Source organism: Protopterus annectens, chromosome 7.part0 (genome assembly GCF_019279795.1).
Source record: "Protopterus annectens isolate FY-2018-M chromosome 7.part0, PAN1.0, whole genome shotgun sequence".
Lineage (NCBI taxonomy): Eukaryota > Metazoa > Chordata > Ceratodontiformes > Protopteridae > Protopterus > Protopterus annectens.
Genome location: NC_056739.1, coordinates 1,147,588,574 through 1,147,610,406, shown reverse-complemented (window position 1 = coordinate 1,147,610,406; position 21,833 = coordinate 1,147,588,574). Strand labels below are relative to the sequence as shown.

General features: G+C 41.3%; 1 protein-coding gene across 2 annotated transcripts in view; it reads right to left on the bottom strand.

Moving 5' to 3' along the window:
* Positions 1-21,833, bottom strand: part of LOC122806915 (inositol hexakisphosphate and diphosphoinositol-pentakisphosphate kinase 2-like) — a 1,544,141-nt gene that overhangs the window by 472,342 nt on the left and 1,049,966 nt on the right. For both annotated transcript variants that reach the window (XM_044077730.1, XM_044077729.1), the window contains one exon: positions 11,690-11,806. In XM_044077730.1, coding sequence (XP_043933665.1) covers positions 11,690-11,806 — 117 coding nt within the window. The remainder of the gene's footprint in view (positions 1-11,689; positions 11,807-21,833) is intronic.

The following is a 21,833-nucleotide window of genomic DNA, read 5'->3' as shown; positions in this document are numbered from 1 at the left end:
CTGACCTTCAGGAGTACCTTTGGGAGGAGAGGCAGTGGTGGAAAGGCAGTCGTGAAGATTCAAAGAATTGAGCGAGAGCATCCACTTTCCAAGCCACTTTGTGCGTGACTTTGTGCAAAACTTTGGCAACTGGTAATGCTTTCTGGCAAGAAGCCAGACAAGATCTGTGAATGGAAGTCCCCATAGCAAATCAATTTTTATCCGAACATGAGGATCCAATTTCCATTGGGGACTGTCAATTTATCTGCTCATGAGGATCTGTAAGCTCACATGTTCCTATATCCAAGATTGTTCTGAAGAACAAGCACAGACTGAGAGCAGTCTCCCACATTTGTCTTGCAACTGAGCAAGATCCCACAGAATGTGTCCTTCCCACTTGTTGATGTAGTTGTCCCATCTTGTGTTGTCTGTTTGCCCCAACTGCCCTGGATGTTTGAATGATTTGAAAGCTATCAATGCAAATTGGCACCTGCCCATCTCCTTCAAGTTGATATGTAAATTCAAGTTGCTATGGACTGCTTGTGTCTCATTTCCATTTTCCATTGATGAGCTCCCAATTGAGCAGGCCACGTGTGCTTGTCCATTTCTGACCTTCGCCTCTGGTAGAGGGTTTGTGAGGATCCCTTGTTTAGCTGAGATTCCTGAGCCCACCACAAAAATTCCCTTTTGAATGCAAGGTATTATCTGAAATTCCAGTGTCCATATCTGCCATACATGTTAGATCCATATTGTTTGAGATACCATTTCCATCATTCTTACTTGGTTTTGTGCGGGAATACATTTTTTACAAGATGCTTGAAACCCCAAGGCTTGAAGGACTGTCCTTGCAGTCAGCCTGGACTAGCCGAGACAATTGATGGAAATGGCTTGAGATTCTGTTGGAAATCCGAGCCTGGAAAAAGGCCATCTGGGATGCAGGAAGCATCTCACACTGGAAGAAAGCACATGTTCTGAGAGAGGTACCAGACTGGACTTTATTTAAGTCACCAAATACCCTAGACATCTTAACACCATCACATACTGTAAATGATTCTAGAGTTAAGTCCTTTCAGCCAGGCCACCATCACCCCAATAAGGATAGATTTGTATTCCTCTTAGCTTAGCCTGAAATCAGCTATCACAAGAACCTAAACCTTTGTGAACACAGAGAAGCAGTAAAATGAGTAAAGGGTGTCTGAAGGGAACTGTGAATGAGTCCAGCATCCAGCATGAATGCTTCCCTGCACTGGGCTTGATAGGGCTATGAGGTAAGCCTCCTTGATCAAGTCACCATCCAGTGATCTTTGCCCAGCAAGAGGTAAAAGAAGGTGTAGCGTCAGAGTTTTGATCTTGGGAATTTCTAGATGTGTGTTGAGGATATAAGTATCCAAATTGGTTTCCAGTGTTCCCTTTCTCTCCCTTACTTAGAGCAAGTGAGAAAAAAAAATTAGGCCCACTTCTTCCAGGAGGAGATTACTGTATAATAGCTATTTGAGTAAGTAGTAATCTGTTTGTGAGCCTCTAGTCTTTGTATAGGAGGAGCTGAAGGCATGCTGCTGAAAGGCTGAAAGGTATGGAAATAAAACTAAAACTTGTAACCTTGGTGTATGATATCCAGCACCCATTTGTCCTGGGTAATTAAAATCCAATGAGAGTGCCAACCCGTCCTCCCAAAGGTAAAAGGTGCTGCCAGGCAAGGATCAGCTGAAACAGTGAGTCCATTGGGCCTGTTTCTCGAAAGGACTGGCCCCTGCCCTCACTTTCGAAGGTGTGCAGGTGGTGAACTCCATGTTCTAGGTCTGAAGAACTCTGAGCCTGCTCCCTACCACGTCTAGATCTACCCTCCTGACTGAGAATCAGAAGAAGGGATCGTCCACCCCTTAGCAGGCCAATTTCTACTAAACAGGATAGGCTACACCCAAAAATCTTTAACAGTCTGCATAGACTTAGCCTTGTCTTCCATTTTTCAAAGACTGACTCCCTCTTGGACCAAACAACACTTCCTTTTAAGAAGGGAAGACATCCAAATCCTTGTCTTAACATGGTCAGATAAATTCTGATCCTTAAGCCAGAAGCGTGCCTCGAATAAATTCTGAACCAGCAGCCAGAAAAGAGAAGAGGAAAGCAAACACCAGTCACCAAGACCCTACCACCTTACCCACTGTTCAGAGACCACTGTAAAATCTTGACCACCTTTACACTCAATAGCTTCTGCACTTGCATCCCTTTGAGATTTCAATGAAAAAGAAACATCCACCAACATTTCAATTGAGCAATCCAAAAATTCTGATGCTTCAAGGTATAAGATGTATAGACTAGCTAAGAAGCCATCTATCCCTAGCTCTGGCCTCTTTATTCTTTCCCCAGTTCTTTACAACAGAACCCCTGACACCCATGGGGATGGGGCCCATAGTTTCTGGGTCCTAGATGTTATCTTATAGAATAGTATTTATGAGCAGCAGGCACCCTGTAATAGAGATCCGGTTTAACGTTACAGGGAGGCAGAGAATCAGGATTAAGTGAAGCCTCTGAAAACACATCATGCACAACAACCCAGAACAGGAGGTAAAGCCCCTAGGGCCTATGTTGGGGGTAAAAAAAAAAATTCCCTAGGCTTGGCACTGCATTAAATCTGAAAAAGTCTAAGCCTTCCCACTAAATCAGTTCCCTCATAGAATTGAAAAAGAAAAAAAAGAATCTGGAGGATCAGAAAGGGGAAGATCTCTGCATCCAGAATCAGAATATCAGGTGTACTCTGGAGTCTTCAGCCGAAGACTCCATGAATCATCCTCAAGCCTGTTCAAAACTTTCAACTAACCATCCACCTAGGCCTCTTATCCTCAGGGCAGGGAACCTCTAATCAGGTAATCAAATCTTCTGCCATTTTAGGCATGTGCTTTTAGAGCTGGGCCTGCTGAATAGGGTGACACCAGCACAAGCTAAGCCTGCTGGCTTTCTGGAAGAAGCTGCCCTAACAGAGGCCTGCCTAAGGACCCTGGGAAGGGAGGGGTACAGAAACCTGAGGGAGGAAGGAGAGTACCCCTCACCTGGCCTGAGGCAGCCACATCCTCAAAAAATCCAACATCTCCCTGAGACTCCATCCAAGCCCCAGAACCACGGTTCCCCGGTTCCATTGAAACCTCTAAAGAACTGGCGTCCGGGCAGACTGACTCATCTACCTGGGTTTAACGCTTTGTCACTGGCTGCCATTCTGCATCGCTGAGGTATCGGGGGCGGCTGGAGTATCCGGACGGGCGAATACCAATACCAGCCAATCCCTGGCAGCCCGCACATAGTAACCTTCGGCTTACCTAGCACAAAAGCGACACCCGACTTCGACGTGCACGCTCCAGGCCCCAGCCGAAAACAAAACAAGAATGATAATGAGAATCACGATCTGTTTCCACCTGTTTCACAAATTATATTATTCACTTTTTCGGTACATCACAGGGCAAGAAAAAACAAAAAAACAAAATATTCTAATACCAGCCAACCAGCCAACGGTCTTGGGTCTGAAACTCCGAACTCGAAAAATTTCGCCGCGCCCGACGCACTTGCACGCTTCTGCATCTGGACCGGACCATGCAAAAAACTGGGGATGTCAGCCGGGTCATGCGCTTGTACCTTGTACCCCTGATGTCAGTTTTAAGCCCTTAACCCGGCGATCAACATCACTCTGGGTAATAGCCCCACCGAGGACAGCGGACTACCCCTATGTAAGGACTGCAGCAATGTGAGATGAATAACATCTTCTCTGTTTCTGGAACTTTGTACAGTCTATCAATCCTGTGTGGAACTGGAGGCTATGAGTCAGGGTTGAGGGATGCTGCAGAAAAGGCATCCAGAAAGGCCGGAAGAATAGGTGGCACAGCTGAAGGGCTGGGAGTGTCCATCTGTATGAGGTCGTAGAACCTCTTCTGTACTTCAGTCATGACAGTGGATTCCCAACTGAAGTGGTCTTTCATTTTACTAATACTCTCTCAGAAGGTTAAATCCTCTGCTGGGGAGTCAAAGTCAATGGACTCTTCTTCATGGGAGCCATAGCCAAGTGGAGTGGAGATCTGAGAAGTATAGGAGACAGAGTCCTCTGAGGAGAAGTCTGAAATTGCCCCTTCGACTCTCCTGGTAGTGTCTGAGGTCAGAGGCCTAGGGCTCAGGAGTGGAGGGACAATGGTAGGGCTTCTACCGAAGTCAGGTGTAGGGTCATAAAAGCACTGAAGAGACTCTGGCTGTAGGCTTGCCAATCAGACATGCTTTCAGGCAGTGGAGAAGGATGTTTTGTCTTTTGTTTTTTCTTCAGAGGCCTAGCTGGAGTCTGGGTAGGAGAAGGCCTTGGGTCAGAGGGGTGGATGGGATCAGTGGAATCTGACGGGCTCACTGAGAAACCTGGTTCCCCCTGGCATCTGGAGAAGATGCCTGTAGTGCCTCTAAAGATGTGCTGTCCACTCAAGATTGTGCAGCTTCCTTGTAGGTACCCGCTTTATCTTGCATGGCGGAAGCCAATTCCTCTGCCAGGCCGATCTCAGCCACATACGGAGGTATGGTCGCTAGAGGTGCAGGAAGAGGTAGGCCGCATGGACTTGGGCCTCTTCTTTGGTGGTTGTACTGGGGTGCTGGAAGTGCCTTCCATCCTTAACGCAAGCTGCTTTAATCACTGGTTCTCAAGATAAAGGTTTAGAGCCTGCAATCGGCAACAAAGGATTTTAGGGACAAACACTTGACAGACAGGTCAGGACTTGTGGTTGTGTTCTTTGCCCAGACAAAAAAAGGCACTAATCGTGTCATTGTGCAGAATCTGCTGGCCACACTTACACTTGCCCCTTCTGGATGACATTAACAGACTATAATTAAAATATAGAAGGACTGTAAGGTTCCCCAACAGGGTACCTATTTGATTTTTTAAAAACTGACATCTACGGGTAGCAGGAACAACTGGCGTATGACTGGCAGCTGAAAAGTTCTGAAGACTGGTGTGTACGGATGTCACTTTTATGACCCACATTCCTGCTGCCATATCAGATGCCCGATGCACTCTGAGGGTCTGAAAAACTTTGGAATACTGGCTGGACATACATGAAAGGATGAAGGGTAAACCCACATGTAGAATATTGCAACATTGGAATAGAAGGACATCCTTTGTTTGCCCCGGTTCTTGTTTGTCCCCAGGTAGGGTTGAATTAAAAAAAATTCTGTTTATTCTTATTTCTTTTAAAAATTCTTTCTGACCTTCTCAGTTGTGTGTGTTCCCTGTCAAATATCTCATCATCTTCATGATTATTCTTTGCAAAACTTTTCCTGTTACCTCTCTGGTTTCAGTAATTAAAGCCTCCTGCTGCTTCATTAATACTCTGCCTGTCATCAAATACATGTTGTTGCCTAGGGGTAGACAAATAAGACTTTGGAAGTGTGTATGCTAAATTATTGTTGTATTCTTAATCATCCCTCTCCAATCTCTTGTTTTTTCTTTTCATATTAATGCTCACCTGATTTACTACACCTAATGAGAGCAGTTGAAAGAAGCATCATCATCCACCAGAATTAAACTTAACAAGACCATACTATATCTAGGAAATTCAGATATTGTATCCCACTTCAAAAAAATCATTTCATTAGTTACATTCATTTGCTCACCCAGTATTTCTGACAGAGTACTCTGTTGAGAATTTTAAAGTATGCCAATTAATTATACTCCCAAAACAGATGCAGCCAGTTACCTCCTCCTTCACTATCCCACCTCCAACAGTTGCCATCTACCTGAGGAAAAAAAATCTTTTGGAGTCTGCTTGGGGTACAAAATTGTCTATGTAAACACTTCCATGCAAAAATCCTAAATCTTCTGATTGTGTTGCATATTTGGGAGCCATACACAAGTCCTTCCATTGCTTCTTTGTGTATTGCATATCTAATCTCTCTTCCCCATCTTTTTTTGACCTCTTATGATTGATTCCTATAGTTATTGTGCTATATTTTATATGCCCTACTAATTATGCTTTTTTAACAATAAATTCTGTTCTGGATTCAATTAAAAGCTCAACAAGTGCAGGTCTTTAATTTAGGATTCCTCTATCTTTCTCTTTCTCTATACTCTGACATCAATCCCTGATAGGGAAGGCAATCACTAGCCTGCAATTCAAATATCTTCTTGGCCTCTTCCATTTCAATTGCATTTCCTTCTCTAATTATTTGCTTCTAGTAACTTAGTTCTTTTGCCATCTTCCTCCAGTAAATTGCATCCTCCTCTTGTCTATTCTCTACCTTTAATTGCAGTCAACTCTATCAGCAGACTCTCATTTCTGCAGTCCTGTGTTGACTTAGTTCTTAGTACTTTATGAATATAATATTCTGTATGACTGTTATTATTCTCCTTAAGGATATGTGTCCAAAATCTCATTTTTCCTTATTTCTTGAGTTACCTCCTCCTTCATCATCAACCTTTTCCACTTGTGTTATGTATAAGAGCCTTAACTGTGTAGCTCTAACATATTCCTTCAAATCAGGTAATTCTAAACCTCCTTGTCCTTTTGAGAGGATCAGCTTATCCCACCTGACTATTGTCCTCTTTCCCTTCCAAATAAAATCATTCAACTCTTTATTAATTACTATCCATGAGTTCTCGTCTGGTTGATAAAAATATGCCTGACCTGTGTATAAATCTAAAGGGACTAAAAACATTTTCACTGCTTGTATCTTGCTATCCATATCCATTGTCAAGCGTTTCCAGTTCATTTTTGTATTATCTTTTATTTAGTCTCTTCCCACATATCCTTAGCTGCCATAACTGAATCCTTTCTAATCCATACTCCTAAATACTTCATTTTATCATTTCCCCATAAATATGGGTATTGATAAACCAATTCATGTGTGAATACATCGTTTATAGCTATAACCTTTGTTTTATATTCATTTATGTCCCCAAAAACGGAATTGTCTCAAAATATTCCATAACACTGAAATGTCCTTTGATGGTTCCATCAGGTACTTAATAATATAATCTGCAAATAAAGATAATTTGTCTTGCAGAACATAACAATTACATAAAAATAAACTGTCACAAAAACACCAAGTCTTCCAATGAAGCAAAAAACAATGAAATAAAAATAAAAAAGTCCCAAGGCAAATGTGGTTTCACCGATTTAATAGAACAAAACACAAAGATGGCAAAGGAACTAAGTTAGTAGAAGCAAATTTAGAATTACCTGATTTGAAAGAATATGTTAGAGCTACACAATTAAGGCTCTTTTATTTCTACCATATCTTTATACTCCACTTTCATTTCATTTGAGAGCTCCGATGATGTCATTCAATGTGGATTGGTCAAGCAGGTACGGGATGGGGTATTAAAATGTTGTTTGTACTAACCAATGTTACTCTGATGAAGCCATTCTCATGGTGAAAGTGCTCAGTTGTTGGAATCTTTGTGTTTTGTTCTATTAAATCGGTGAAACTACGTTTGTGTTGGGACTTTTTTATTTTTATTTCATAACAATTACATCCTTGAATTTCTGAGTCCTTTATTTTCTTTGTCATTGGTTCTAAATATAGCAGAAATAACAAAAGATTAAGAGGACACCCCTGCATGGTTCCTCTGTTCAGACACAACTTACCAGAGAGGTTTTTTTTTTTGATTTTTGTCTCTGATTCTTCATACATCCTTCTAATTAACATTATTACAGTATTATACCTCCCTGGACCCCATAATTAATAGCCAACACCCCAACATAAGCTTTAGTCAAAGCTACGATCATAGATCATATAATGGAGCTAAAAAACAAAGACATAGGGGACTGCAGACATTGGACCCGACCCAGTTTCTTTGTCAAGGGCAGATCATGCCTTTTTCATTTTCTGAAACTTCTTGAAACAGTCACCAAGACCCATTGATGAGGAAAGGCAGTCACCACGGCCAGCCTACCTTGACCTTGCAAAACCCACACACAATACCCCCCACTACCAGGTTAAATGTAAAGCCCAATGTATAAAGAATATGTCATAAATATGGTAAGGAAACTGGCTAAGGACAGAAGGACAGGGTTAGAGTAGCTGGCGCCATGTCAGCAGACTCAAGCTCGGTCACCAGTGGTGTCCAGCAGGGTGCTCAGTCCTTGGCCCCCTGTGTTTACATCTAAACATCAGAAGTACAGGCTATACAGGGGAGAGAGATGACTGACAAGTTTGAAACAGATGACAAAAAACTGCCATATAGGAAAATACAATACACACAGATATCCTTCAGAGGGTCTCACGGAAACTGATAGCTGGTGCCAGAGCCATGGCCTGAGTTAAATGCCAAAAATAAATAGTCACAAAATTGGAAAAAAACAAAAACCCAAACCCCAAGCTACCAGTGGTGGCAATCCACTAAGCACAGAAGAAGTCAAGGGGGATGGGGGCCAGGTTGACAGTGGCCTTTTTCTTTTCACACACACTCAAAGTGGTTAGAAAAAACCTTCTACATTCACCATTGTGATCATGAAGGGATTCATATTCATATCCAGATCTCATTGTTCATCTGTACTCTTCTACTTCCAGCCGATCAGTACAAAGCCCCAAAAGCGGTTATCTGTCACCCGACACCACACTGTGGAGAGACCCCAAAGTTTCCTCAAAAAAGGAAAAAGGAAAGGATAATCTGTCAATGCTGCCAGAGAGAAGAGAAACTGCTCATCTATCAGCCGTCTCTTCATGGTGCAGAGGTCCTCTGTGACTGACATACAGGGCCATGTCCAACCCGGTGAACATGTGAACATCCTCCTCAAAAATCCAAATCTACCATTTCCACACTCGAGCAAAGACTTTTTAACCTTATACGGATATAAATAGCACATGCTGGAGGATAGATTTGTCACCCAGAGACTCCTATGTTGTGGAATAAAATCCCCATCCATGTGAGCAGAGCCAGAGCACCTCGCTGTTTGAAATCTTGAGAAATGGATTGGGATCGGATTGGAGAGGTTTAGGGTTTACCAATCATCTCTGTGTGTCACTGCTGGACAGAGGCATAAACAATGGGCACAGTATTTTATTTTTAAAGGTGTGGCAAAAAACACAAAAACCTGGCTAGGCTTATAAATGCCTTAGGGCAGATAGCCTAGTATAAACCTATGAACCTATAAACCTATGAACCTATTAGGAAATGTAAATGCTTCCATTGCCCTACTCATAAATTTCCAGCTTTCTCTGTCAAATACTTTCTCTGCATCAAAACCCACCAATGATAGTGGTATTTTCTGACATTCTACTGCCTCCTGGATCATCAATGTTCTATTAATGGTGTCAGATGCTTGCCTTCCCTCCACATAACCACAATGATCCATAGCTATCAATTCTGGCATCACCTCTGCCATTACTTTATCTATTATAGACATAAACACTTTATAGTCATTGTTTAAAATTGAAATGAGCTTAAATGAAGCTGGATCTGATGGGTCTTTACCATCGTTAGGAATTACAGCCACCACAGCTTTTTCCTGGATATTGCTGCTTCCATTCCTTTTAAAATACTGTTAAACAAAACCTTACAGCTCTTTCTCACTTTATTCCCTTATAGCTTCCAAGCTTTCACCAGAATACCATCTATTCCTGAAGACTTTCCTGCAGATTGGTTATACATCACCATTTTATCTTTTCTCCTATCTTAACTGCTAAATGTAGAGCCTCATCAGCCTCTAACCCTGGAATTCTTCCATAAATATGTCCATCTGTGCTTTGCCTTGATTTTATCACTTCTCTGCTTTATACACATTTTCATAACACTTCAGAAATATCTCTAATACTGCTATAGGATCTCTGGACATTTTTCTTGTTATATACTCCCTAAGTTTGGCAACAACCCTTTCTGCCTTACATTGCGTAAGTTGTTGTGCCAAAAGCTTTTGTGCTCTGGAGTTATTATCAAAAACAGTTGTTTAACAGCAGTCTTTCTTTTCTAAACTCATGTATATTATCCAGGAACTCCCTTATTTTCTCTTTAGCACTCTGTAATTGTACCTCTTCTTGTTCTCTGAGATCCCTGTTATTTTGTAACACTTTAACCTTTGTTGGTCTATCTAAATAATTCATATTACTTCTTAACCAGCTCTCCTTTTCTTTTATTTCTACCATATCTTTATACGCCACTTTCATTTTATCCCACTCACTAGCTATAACTTCTGGAGTACTTTCTATCTTCCTTAATAACTCCCGATTATTTTCAACTACCCATTCCTTAAATTTCTCACTTTTTAACAGGTAGGTGGCAAAGCGCAGTGTCTCATTTCTAATTAATTAACCTGCATTTTTATCTTAGTAATTATTGGCACATGATCTGAAATAGTTATTGAACGTGATGAAAGTTCTCAATTAAATGCGCAAGGTCTCTAGAAAGGTTATTTTTGTTACTCCTGTGTTGGTTCAAACTCCAAAAATACTGACAGAATTAGTGTAAAAACTATGTTCAGACTCACAGAGGTTTCCAGTTGGACTGGATGTGCATCAGGGTTTAGCTCTGGACCCACTGCTGCACGTGCTACATCAGCATACAAGATGGATGCGACAGATCAACAAACTGCTTTTTGAAAACAATGTGGCATTAAGAGCTAGCTGTGAACAGGAACTTCAGTTAGTGATATGGGAACAGAATGTATAACTGAAGTCTCACGAGATGAAACGTATAGGAACAGAATGCAAAACTGAAGGCACTTAACTGAGTAGAGATTAGACAGCTGTCATGACAGAAAATGGGGTAAATCAGAAGAAGCTGAACACTGAGACAGAAGGGAAAATAGTGGACCAGGGTAATAACTTCAGGTATCTGGGAGGTATGCTTGAGGAAACGGGATGCATGAATGATAAAGTCAAAGCCAGAATTAGAGGGGCTGCAGTCAACTGGCACAGAGTGTCCGGGAAGGTGTGCAACAGAAGAATGTCAAAGAAGCTGAAACATAAGGTGTACAAAACAGTGGTGTGAACAGTACTTATACATGGTACAGGAACCAGGTTAGTGAAGGCAGAGCAGTTGATAAAGCTAGAGGTGACTGAGCTAAAGTGGCCGAGATGGGTGGTAAAATACACATTATGGGGCAGAGAAGGAAACAATGACATCAGACCAGAAGCCAGTGTAGCTCTAGGTGCAAAGATGATCAAAAAGATCAGATTAAGGTGGTTCTGTAAGATATACAGGAAAGCAGAAGGCAATATGGTGAAGAAGATTTGGGAGAGACAGGAAGAACACAACAGGAAATGAGGGCATCCTGAAAAGAGATGGATGGATTGCATGAGAAAAGACCTGACACAGTTAGACTTGACTGTTTAAGATGTAGAAACTGGGGGAAAAGAGGGTTGATGATGATGATACGGATGATGATGACAGCAGCGCTTGGCTTATAGTCTCATACCACACAGTGCATCTGAACTGCTCACTAAAACCTAATCTACACAAGAAATATGCATAGTGAGGCAGGGATCATCCTTTTAAGTTCACTTTCAGGAAGGAATATTTATCCTCTATAAACTCTTTAAAAACTGCAACACACCATTCAAGCAAGTACCACTGACCAAAAAAGCAATATACAGTCTAGTCTGTTCAATACCTATCCTGCAGTAGTTGCAGGATACCAGTGTTCCATATTATGGTATGAAATTACATACTCTTCACTCCTTCAGGTCCTGTAAACATATAATTTGCTTGTAAATCTAACATGAAAACATGGCACACGTTATGTTCTTAACTCACCTCAGATGAGGCAGGACGAAAACCAAATCCAGTTGGGGCATTATCCCCATCTTCACAGCCTTTTACTCCAGGGCTGAAATGCAGCTCGACGTGAAACCTGTCTTCAGAAGATGGGTCCTGTTAAGAAAACAGCATGGCATAAACATGACATATCAGCGCACCAACTCCATTACAGTATGCTCAATAACTAGAAACTTCAAATGAAGACTGAAAGGAAAGGAACATATTGATCTGTATCCAGTGCTGGACTACTGTCATTTAAGCCTGCTAAACTGATATGAGTTTATCTTATTATAAAATGACTACCATTTAGTTCATCCTAAAATTTGTGATGGTATTCTCCAGTAATGTCTTACAAGACAACACAGATTTTCTTCACCCTGTCCTGGCAGCTGAGCATCAGCTTTTACCAACTCTTCTCCTTGTTTACGGGACCTGACTTAGCCTCCCCCAGGCTCAAGCCAGCCAAGATCTGGGGCTGGTAAAAAGATCAAGTACAACGGCATAGCATTATACTGCTGCAGGAGCGTGTGGCCTAACCCATCCCACCCCACAACAGGCTTGAGAGCTTCACAATTACAGATTATGGAAGGTATATATATGCATGCTTCCTTGCATCTGCAACCCCCCCTGGCCAAGGATTATACTGCTTGCAGCATGCAGCTCACCCAGTTGTTAGTGCTGCTATTGCAGCAAGGCTATAAAGCATCCCCCCCCCCCCCAGGACTGGCTAGCTGGCATCACCGGGTCACTCCTATGATCCCTCATCCAGTCCTAGCACCTATATTAGACATCAGATATTCTGACACAAGCATAAGCACTCGAATCAAAAGTCAAGGAAATTGGATGCAATATGAATTATGGAAATTTGATACTGCATGAATTATATGGCCAGAGCCAAACAAAACCTAAACCAATTATTTTCCATTATGTCAGCTAAAGTTCATTTATTACATTTGGTCAGAACTGTTGCAGTTTTCAAGCAGGAGGCATCCCCCTTGTTTTATATATATTAGTCTTATATGAACTTTTCAGTCAACCTCACATTGACTGAATACAGTAAAATATAACATAATGTGCTTAACTAAAATAACACTATGGAAGAAGCTACTGACACTTACATAGCTGACACCCACATTGCATAGGAAGGATCCTACATATGCTGTTTGGCTGGAGAAAGGAATAGGCTAGACACTAGAAGCGAAAACATATCAAATATCAGCATTTCAGGAGGTAATGAGTAAGTAGAATTCCTAGAATTTATAGATTTTGTGGTTAACAAAGACAATACATTCTTAAAAACAGCCTATCAGGCAGGCAGAAATAAAACAAGGTTGAATTCACTGATTAACAGCTCATTCCAAAAATGATGTCAGGTGAAGGCAGTTTGAGAAGAATATTGTTTGGAGTATACGGAGCTATCCAAGACTTATTTACCAACCGAATTCTTCAAGGAAAGGAACATTTTTGAAACATCTAGAAGGTGATTTTTGATGAAAAAGTAAGATGACTGTGGTTTCTCCTATACTGGCTGCAAGATCCTACCAAAATTACTAAATTATGTGACAACATATATTTATTTATTTAACATTTGTTTACCAGGAAAGTCTGACTTGGAACGAAGCCAAAGTGGAGGCCCGGGGAGAAACACTCCAGATGCATGTCTTTGTAACACTGAAGGAAACCAGAGTACCCGGAGAAAACCCACACAAACGCAGGGAGGACATGCAGACTCTGCACAAAAGGCACCCCAGCCAAGAATCGAAGCAGAGAACCTCTTACTGTGAGGCGAAAACGCTACCGCTGCACCACTGCGTATATATGATTTTTGTATTACCAAGTCACTTGGGCAAAAAAGTAACCTGCAAACTCCTCACCATGCTGGAGATGCGATCAGAAGTAGGTGGGAGACTGCTGACATATATACTGGACAAATATACACTAAAAAATATTCTGAAAAGAGTACAAAATTACTAAAGATGTTTAGGGTTGCATGACTTTAACACCACAAATATTTGCTGGAACTGCATGATAAAGGGGGTGGGATAAACTAAATTGAGATCACCATATGCAGTTTTATTGGTGGCAAAAAATAGATAGCTAGGCAATGGAGGATCTCTGAACTCCCAAATGAATCAGAATTACAAATTATTTCCGAATGATAATTTCAAATGCAGGCACTTATTAACTGTCTGCAATAAAAGGAAAACTGTTTCAAAATGGCACCAATGGATGAACCTTTGGTATAAGAACCATCTCAGTGAGCCTGTTTCAATTTCATTTCTTTAAAAAGGCGATCTGTAAATTTGAAAAAAGAAAGAATTTGAAACTAGACATTGGGTCCCCTGATTGCTCTACATTACATACAGGAGGATGAAAGCAGACTCATCACGAAAGGTCACAAGAAATGCAGCTGCTTTCATTCTAAGTACATTGCATATCTTAACCACACAAACAAATGAAAGTGCCAAATGGTAGTTATGATCTACTCATAGTTTCCTTTTCTTCTTCTATTCCTTTCTCTTTCCGTATCCTGTGTATAAGAAAAGGTTACTATTCTCAAAGTTATAGATAGTGTTATTTTCCACTTGAAGACAAATCTTTATTACTCAGTAGGGCTGAGTGGGGATATGACAAAGCAGCCAATGACCAGCTCTCCTATCCCATGGGGATGATAACAGAAGGTCCGATGCTTGTGTGACCTCTGTTGGGGACCAAATGCCTCACAAGTTATCCACTCAGGCTTCAGGGGCTGACAAATATATTTCTGTTGTCACTGCACTAGCCACTCCCTAAAGTAGGGATTTTGACCAGCTGCCATGATGGTTCCCAGCATACAGTTTTCTGATGGATCCCCAACTCCATTTGACAAGACATGAATTGCTGCTGAGTTCAACTTCCTGAGAAGTCAGGAGAGGCCCTTCTGAACAGTTATGCTGTGGCTACCAAGGAGTAATTGTGGAGTTCCAGGAACTGCACAAGGATGGGTGCCAGAAGAACAGCCACAGGGCTGTACAGCACGAAGAGGGAAGACACATACTAACAAACGTTTTACTATTAATATTAGTGTCTGCTCTTGTCAATCAGCAATAAATGTTGAGCAGTTTAAACAAAACTGCCGTATCACATTTTTATATATAAAAAACTTCATACCAGGGCAATAGCATGTCATATGCAGATTGTTTCAATAACAATAAATATTTGGTAAGAAGTTATGATTATGACAGGAAAGACTCATTTCCTTTCCCCCTATATTTCACATGGCAGACATTTGATAAGCCATAATTTCTGATCATCAAATTCGGTCAGATGTCATTTGGCTGAATAATCTACATCAAGTGGCCTTCTCTGAAACAGTGATCCTGCAAATCATATGGATAACAATGCATCAGAGAATATTTGCTGCGGTGGTAATAAACTTGGGAGAACCTACCCAACCTTCATCCTCAGTAGCTCTGCAAATAAGTAACCCAGAAGACAGCTAAATAAAGAATTTTATCTAAAAATGATAGCCCTTATTACTTTCCACTGTAAATATTTTTCAGTATAAGCCATATCAGCAAATTATTTGCTAATGGGAAGCCTGGTGCTTGCCTAACATATCTGGTATGTGATTCCATTTCAAAGAGATTTTGTGACAGATCTGATGGAGTATCTCTTAGCTGGGATGAAGCAGATGACATCATGAAGAATAAGATAAAAGTAGTTAATAATCACCACATTCACATGTATAAATGAACTCCTAGAAAAGTCAATGCAGTCTTTCCTTTTGCAGTTTTTTTATGGCACCTTTGACAGATGCCCTCATCCATGCTGCTTTAGTGCTATTTGCCAAAACAGCAGTCTCTTTCAAACACCTGACCCATCATCATTATTAGTATCAGGTTAACATTTTATTAATTAGATCTATACAAATAAACTGGTCCCATGGATGGGAATGTAGTGCAACCTCTGAAGAAAGAAAAATACAGCTCAAAGTCTCTGATGTACAAATGGTATAGTTATGAGTCAAGAGACAGAGAAGCGGAGCACCCTCTTTCCCACTAATAATTCTTTAATAACTCTGTTGTTAAACATAAATATAAGCTATATTCTTATGTTAAAAATTAGCATAAATAACATTGCAATAAATACAAAAAGTCTAAACCTGTAGACTGGGGCAGACAGACAAAGCACCTGAAACTCTGGGAACCTCTCTTAAATTTCAGGGCGCATGGAAACACCAAAGGAATGTAAAACACTGACAATGAGCATTCAAGTTTTGCATATGTTGTCAGAATTCCAAAATACTTCACCTTATTCCAAAGTCAGTATAAGAAATAGTTGTTTATAGGATACATCACATCCCAGTACCATAAAGGGCAGCAACAGAATGATTTCCAATAATAACATAGAGAATTATGATCAAGTGTATAACAGCAGACAGCTTATTATATGTTTGAGACATGGATGAAAAGAAATTCACCTGAGATATGGGAACAATATTTTATTTCATGTTTTATGAAAGAATTTGGGAGTTATGGTTCCAGTTGGGAAGTGGTCAGGGATAAAGATAGAAAGATATACAAGCAGTAGTTTATGAAGAATGTAAAGAAAGAGCTCAAGAAACTTCAAAAGAATAAGCATAACCGGTCAGTCATTCTACTCCACACGAGTACTAAAATGTGGCAAATAAATGAAAAGGGTCTTTGAGATTAGCCCACATGAACAATTAACTAAATGATTAAAAACAAACTGACAATATTGTTTGAACTACTGGCAAAATGAGTAATCATTTTATATAAAGCTCTACACAGTGTTAAAGGAATGGGGGGAGGGATTAAAACTATAGTCACTATATAACAATAAAGCTCAAAGAAAGAGATGGACGATTAAAAATTTTTGCAGCTGTCTGTCTATCTCAAGAAAAGTTATAGGAAATATTGACAAGCAGACTTGTCCATCTACCTCAAGAAAACTTATAGGAAATGATGACACGTAGGCTGGCAGAATTCTTAAATACAAAATGTTTAGCAAACAAACAGCATAATCTCACATGGCAAAGATCTTCTCCATCTGATCATATCCCTTTTCTAACTGTTGTTTGTTTGTCTTTTTGGCTTTTTCCCGGTAAGGGGTCGCCACAGCAGAACTCCGGTCCGCTAATGATTGGCAGTAGATTTTTACGAAACGCCGAGGTGCCAGCTCGACGCCCAACCTTCAACGAAGGCATGCCTATTTACGCACGCATGTCTTTCGAACACTACCCAACTGCGGGGAGGATATGCAGACTCCACCTGATAAAATTAACTTGAAGAATAGCATCAGGATTCAGGACCTTTTGTTAACCAGTCTTGCAGATGACTGCAAACTGGGTGTTACTGCCAAATCTCCCTCTGATACCCATTCATTACAGCAGGAATTAATCCTCATAAACAAATGTTTTATGCTAAAATAAGTGTATAAAAAAGTGTAGTACTATCACACTGGGCAAATAACTCTCTCCTTCAATGCATGGTGCAGCCAATGTTCCACTCCAGAATGATACTGTAGTCAGGGATCATCTAACCTGATCCAATAATTTCTTCTTCTCTGACCACCATGTAGCAGCAATTGTCAGTACAGCTTTCCACTTTGTGCAAAAGAAGGACCAGACATAAACAGCCTGATTGAAAGACAACTCGTTCACTACCTTAGGGAGGAAGGATGGGTTAGCCCTGACAGTCACCCTGTCTTTATGAAAAATAAGAAAAGGGAGAATGGCCATGAGAACTTGTAGCTCAGAAATTCTTCTGGCAGAGGTGAGTGCCAAGGGGAGAAAGTTTCTTCAAGCATGGAATTTCAAAGAAGCAGGAGAAGCTGGCTCAAAGGGAGGCAGAGTAAGCTTTTCTAGCACAAAATTAAGATCTCAAGAGGAAAAGATGGGTTTCCTTGCGGGGTTAAGGTGCACAACTCCTTTGAGGAAGAGCTTGACCTCTGGCCTAGTCAGAAGTGGAGGGCTAAGAGGGAGGCAAGTATCAATGGCAGAAAAACTGGCTTTTTTGCAAGAGTAGGTCAAGCCTAAATGAAGATGTTTGCAGAGGTACTGCAGAACCATGAGGACCTATGCTGAGTGGATCCTGACTGTTTGCAGCAACAGAAAGATAACTGCTTCCACTTTGCAGTGTTAAGATTTTCTAGTAGTGGGTCTTCGAGTCTCTTATACGATGAACACAGCCTCTTTATAGAAAAATGGCTTTGAGGGATTAAAATCCTATCATCTATAGCAACAAGCTGAGACTTGGAAGATTTGGGTGGAGTAGCAATACCTCTTGCTGAGTTATGGGTTCCTATTACGTTATCGAAGTTCTGAAACTTCGAACACCATAAGGTTGAACCCTTATGTTTGAAGTGTCAGCACTTTGATAACAGTAAAAAAAAATGAATAAAGCCACCCTGCCACCCACACACCCCGTTCTTTAAATATACCAACTCTGACATCATACTACAGTGCGGTAAAGGGAAATCTTTCCTTTCCGCACTGTATTGCGATCTCGGAGTTGGTATATTTAAAGAGTGGGGGATGTGGGGGGTGCAGGGTGGCTTGCCCCCTTGCTTGCAACAGTTAGGTAGGTTTTAGGATTTGTATTTATTTATGTTTTTACATTCAAATTCTTGAAACTTCGAACATCTGAGTTCGATGTTCTCAGGCTCGAAGTTTCAAGGATTTGACAATGTAATAGGAGAGATTTTTCTGTAATTTCCCTTTGCAAGGTGAAAAAGCAGAACGAACCAATGTTGCCTCAAACAAAATGGAGCCAATAGGAGGAGTTTGGGTGTCTCCCTTTGCACTTTGAAAAGGCTCTTTGGAAGAAGAGGTAGAGGAGGAAAGGCATAGAGGAACTTCCTTGTCTACTGGAAAGACAAGGTATCTGTCCTGCAGGCTGTGGGACAAGGTTCTCATTTGCAGAACAGGGGAGTTGAGGGTTGCTTGATGAAGTAAAGAGGTCTATCTGAGGGGTACTCCACTGAAGTGTGATGTGGAAGACCTCTCTGTTCAGTGTCTTTTAGCAGTCTGCTAGTATATTGTCCTGTGAAGGGATGTATTTGCTTGTGAGCATCATATTCATTTTTGTTAAATTCCATATTTTCTGTGCAAAACTGTATAGTTGGGATGATTTGGTGCCTCCCTGATTGTTTATGTACCACATAGGTAAGACCTGGCACTTTCCTACTTGTTGATGTACCACATAACTGTGGTATTGTCTGTGAAAACTTAGAGAGGTCCTAATTTCCATATCTGAGTGGAAATATGAAGGGCTTCCAGAACAGCTCTCATTTTTTAGACTGATGTGTTCTTTTTGGAGCTGGGATTGCCATTTCTCCTCCACTCAGTGAGATTCTGTCCAGGCCCCCCCATGCCTCATCTTAGACATCCATGTGGAGTGTTTGAAGACAAAGAGGTGGTGAGAAAGGTAATCCTAGGTTAAGAATGACCTGGCCCTTCCACCAAGTTAGCTCCCTCCTGATACAAGTGATGAGGGGAGATCAGAGTGACTAAGTGGTGGCAGTATTGGGACCACACAGATTTCACTCCATTGGATTTTCTTCCTGTGACGTCTGGCCATAGGACACAGAGGAATGGAGGCTGACATGAATCCCAAGGTCCTTAGCATCTCCCTTGCAGAACAATGGAATGCAGGAGAAAGGTCTTGGAAGTATTTGGACAGACTGAGAACTTTTTCTTGGGGAAGGAAGGTATGCATTTTGTGCCCAGTCTGCATCCCAGAAACATGATGTCCTGAGTAGGGACCAAGTATGACTTTAGTAGTTCATGGTGAAACCCAGACCTGTCAAAAGGTGACGGATGAATTGAAGGCGTTGAAGAAGGATAGGAGAAAGAGTCTGGATCAGAAGATCATCCAGGTGGGGGAAAATGTGAATTCCTTGAGTGGGACAGAAGGCTACTGCATGTGCTAGGCAATTTGTGAACACTCTTGAGGTTGTAGAAAGACCAAACGGCAGAACAGTAAAGTGAAAATGTGAGCAGCTACAGAAAAACCTGAGGAATCTCCTACAGGAAGGACAGATAGGGATATGAAGGTAGGTGTTGTTCAGATCTACTGACATTAAGAAAACCTGTGGTAGAATGAAAGGAAGAAGCATCTGAATGTAGAGCATTTTGAAAGCGGGAACCTTCAGCTATGAACTCAGGGTAGACAGGTCTAGAATGGGTCTCCACTGCCCTTCCTTACTAGGTACGAGATAAATGCTGGAATAAACTCCTTTTCCCTGATTTAAGAGGTCTTGAATAATAGAGATCAGAAGGGAAACCTGGTTTTGAGGGGGTGGAGGCATGTCTCTTACAGCTTTCCCAAGACATGACTCTGATGATGAAGATGATCCATTTTTCTGTGGTTGTGGTAGTTTTTCCCACCTAGCCAAAGAGAGCAATGGTCTTTGGGAAAGAGGGGTATTGGGGCTGGGGAGGGGAGAGGGGTGCTGCAGAGTTAGTCGTGGACTTTGCATCCAAAGGAGGGCCTCCCAGTTGAAGTTTACCTTTGTGGATTTTCAGAGTATCTTTTCCTAGTGTTTTTTCTTTGTTTCTGAACTGCCATAGGGTCCCTTCTTATGAAGGAAGTAGATTTAGATTTTTAGTTCGCATGGTATCTAGGAACTGAGCAGAGTAGGATCTGCCTGCAGGCTTTCATGGTTTTAACTTGGTCTTCGAGAGCTTTGAACAGACTGGCAACCTGACAGCCAATCAGTAAGTCTTTGTCCAAAGGTGAATCTAGAATTTTAGATTTGAAATCCTCAGGCACAAGTTGATTGTGAAGCCATGCATATCCGCAGATAACAGATCTAGTAGCAATTGCCCTACAAGAAGCATCTACAGAATCATAAATGCACTCAGTGCTGTGTCTGGCAATCTGACTGGCCTGAGAAAGTAAGCTGTGGATTTGCTGCTTAGAGCCTGCTGTGGGAGGATCCAAGATAACTTTGTTCTGAGTCCAGAACAGAGATTTAATACTTAGTCATTTGCATTTGGTAATTAATTGCCCTAAAAGGAAGGCTAGCAGATGTGTAAACCCTCCTGCCCTATCTTCCTACTATCTCTGTCTGTAAATAGGGTATTATTACTGAGCAGCAAAGGGCTTATCTGAAGAGAAAGAAACTGCCAAATTGGTCTGCCACTGGATTCTTATATAGATATTTCAGATGATCAGAGACCTTGTAAAACCTGTCCAGTCTCTTAGGAGCTGGAGGGTGAGAGTCAGGCGCAGAATAAGTTGACTGAAAAGCATCCTGGAAAGCCTCAAGGACAGGAGGGACTAGAAAAGGGGCAGGAGTTACTATTTCCAAGAGGGAGTAATACCTCTTCTGGACGTCAGAGATCTGAGTAGATTGCCAATCAATGTGTTAGATCATGTTCTGTATAGTCTTGTCCAAAGGAAGCTTCCTTAATGGGTGAATCAGGTGAAAGGGAGTCCCTTTCATTGGAGGAAATTTGCCCTGAGGAATGCATTTCAATGGAATAGTTCATAAAATGGTCAGTCATCATCCTGCTCCTCATCAAATGAGAAGGAAACCAGGGTGGATCTTAATGGAATAGAATATGGTTTGGGTGATCCAAAGGACAAAGGTTATAAAGACATAATCGCATTGAACAACCCTTGCGAAGAGTCCATCCTCTCTTTCTCCCTATCTGTTGAGAGATAGGCTACATGCATCGTTTTCTTCTTTTTCTTTTTAGGTGTGGCATCTGTCTGGATGAGTTGTGTACACTTACCATAACTGTAGATGTTTGATTGTATTCACTTTTACAGTCATCATATTTGGGTTATCCTTGCCAGGGTAATCCTTGGCTGGCCCAAATACCAGAGGCTTAGTATTTCTGCGTCAGTTGCTGTCACTTGAGGACTGACGTCAGGTCGTCAGTGGTACAAAGTAAGGCAGCCGACACAATTACATCAGTTTTACTTGCCCTAACCTGTCAGGAGCCCCCAAAGTAGGAAGCCAGGTTCTGGTGGAAGAACCCCACCAGTGGAAAATAAACACCAACATGTCCCTTGTGAGGAATGAAAGAGAATAAAGGGGGATGGAGGGAGGGAAACCAGGACTGCAACATTGAATACAATCGAACATCTACATTTACGGTAAGTGTACACAACTGTACTATGCTTTT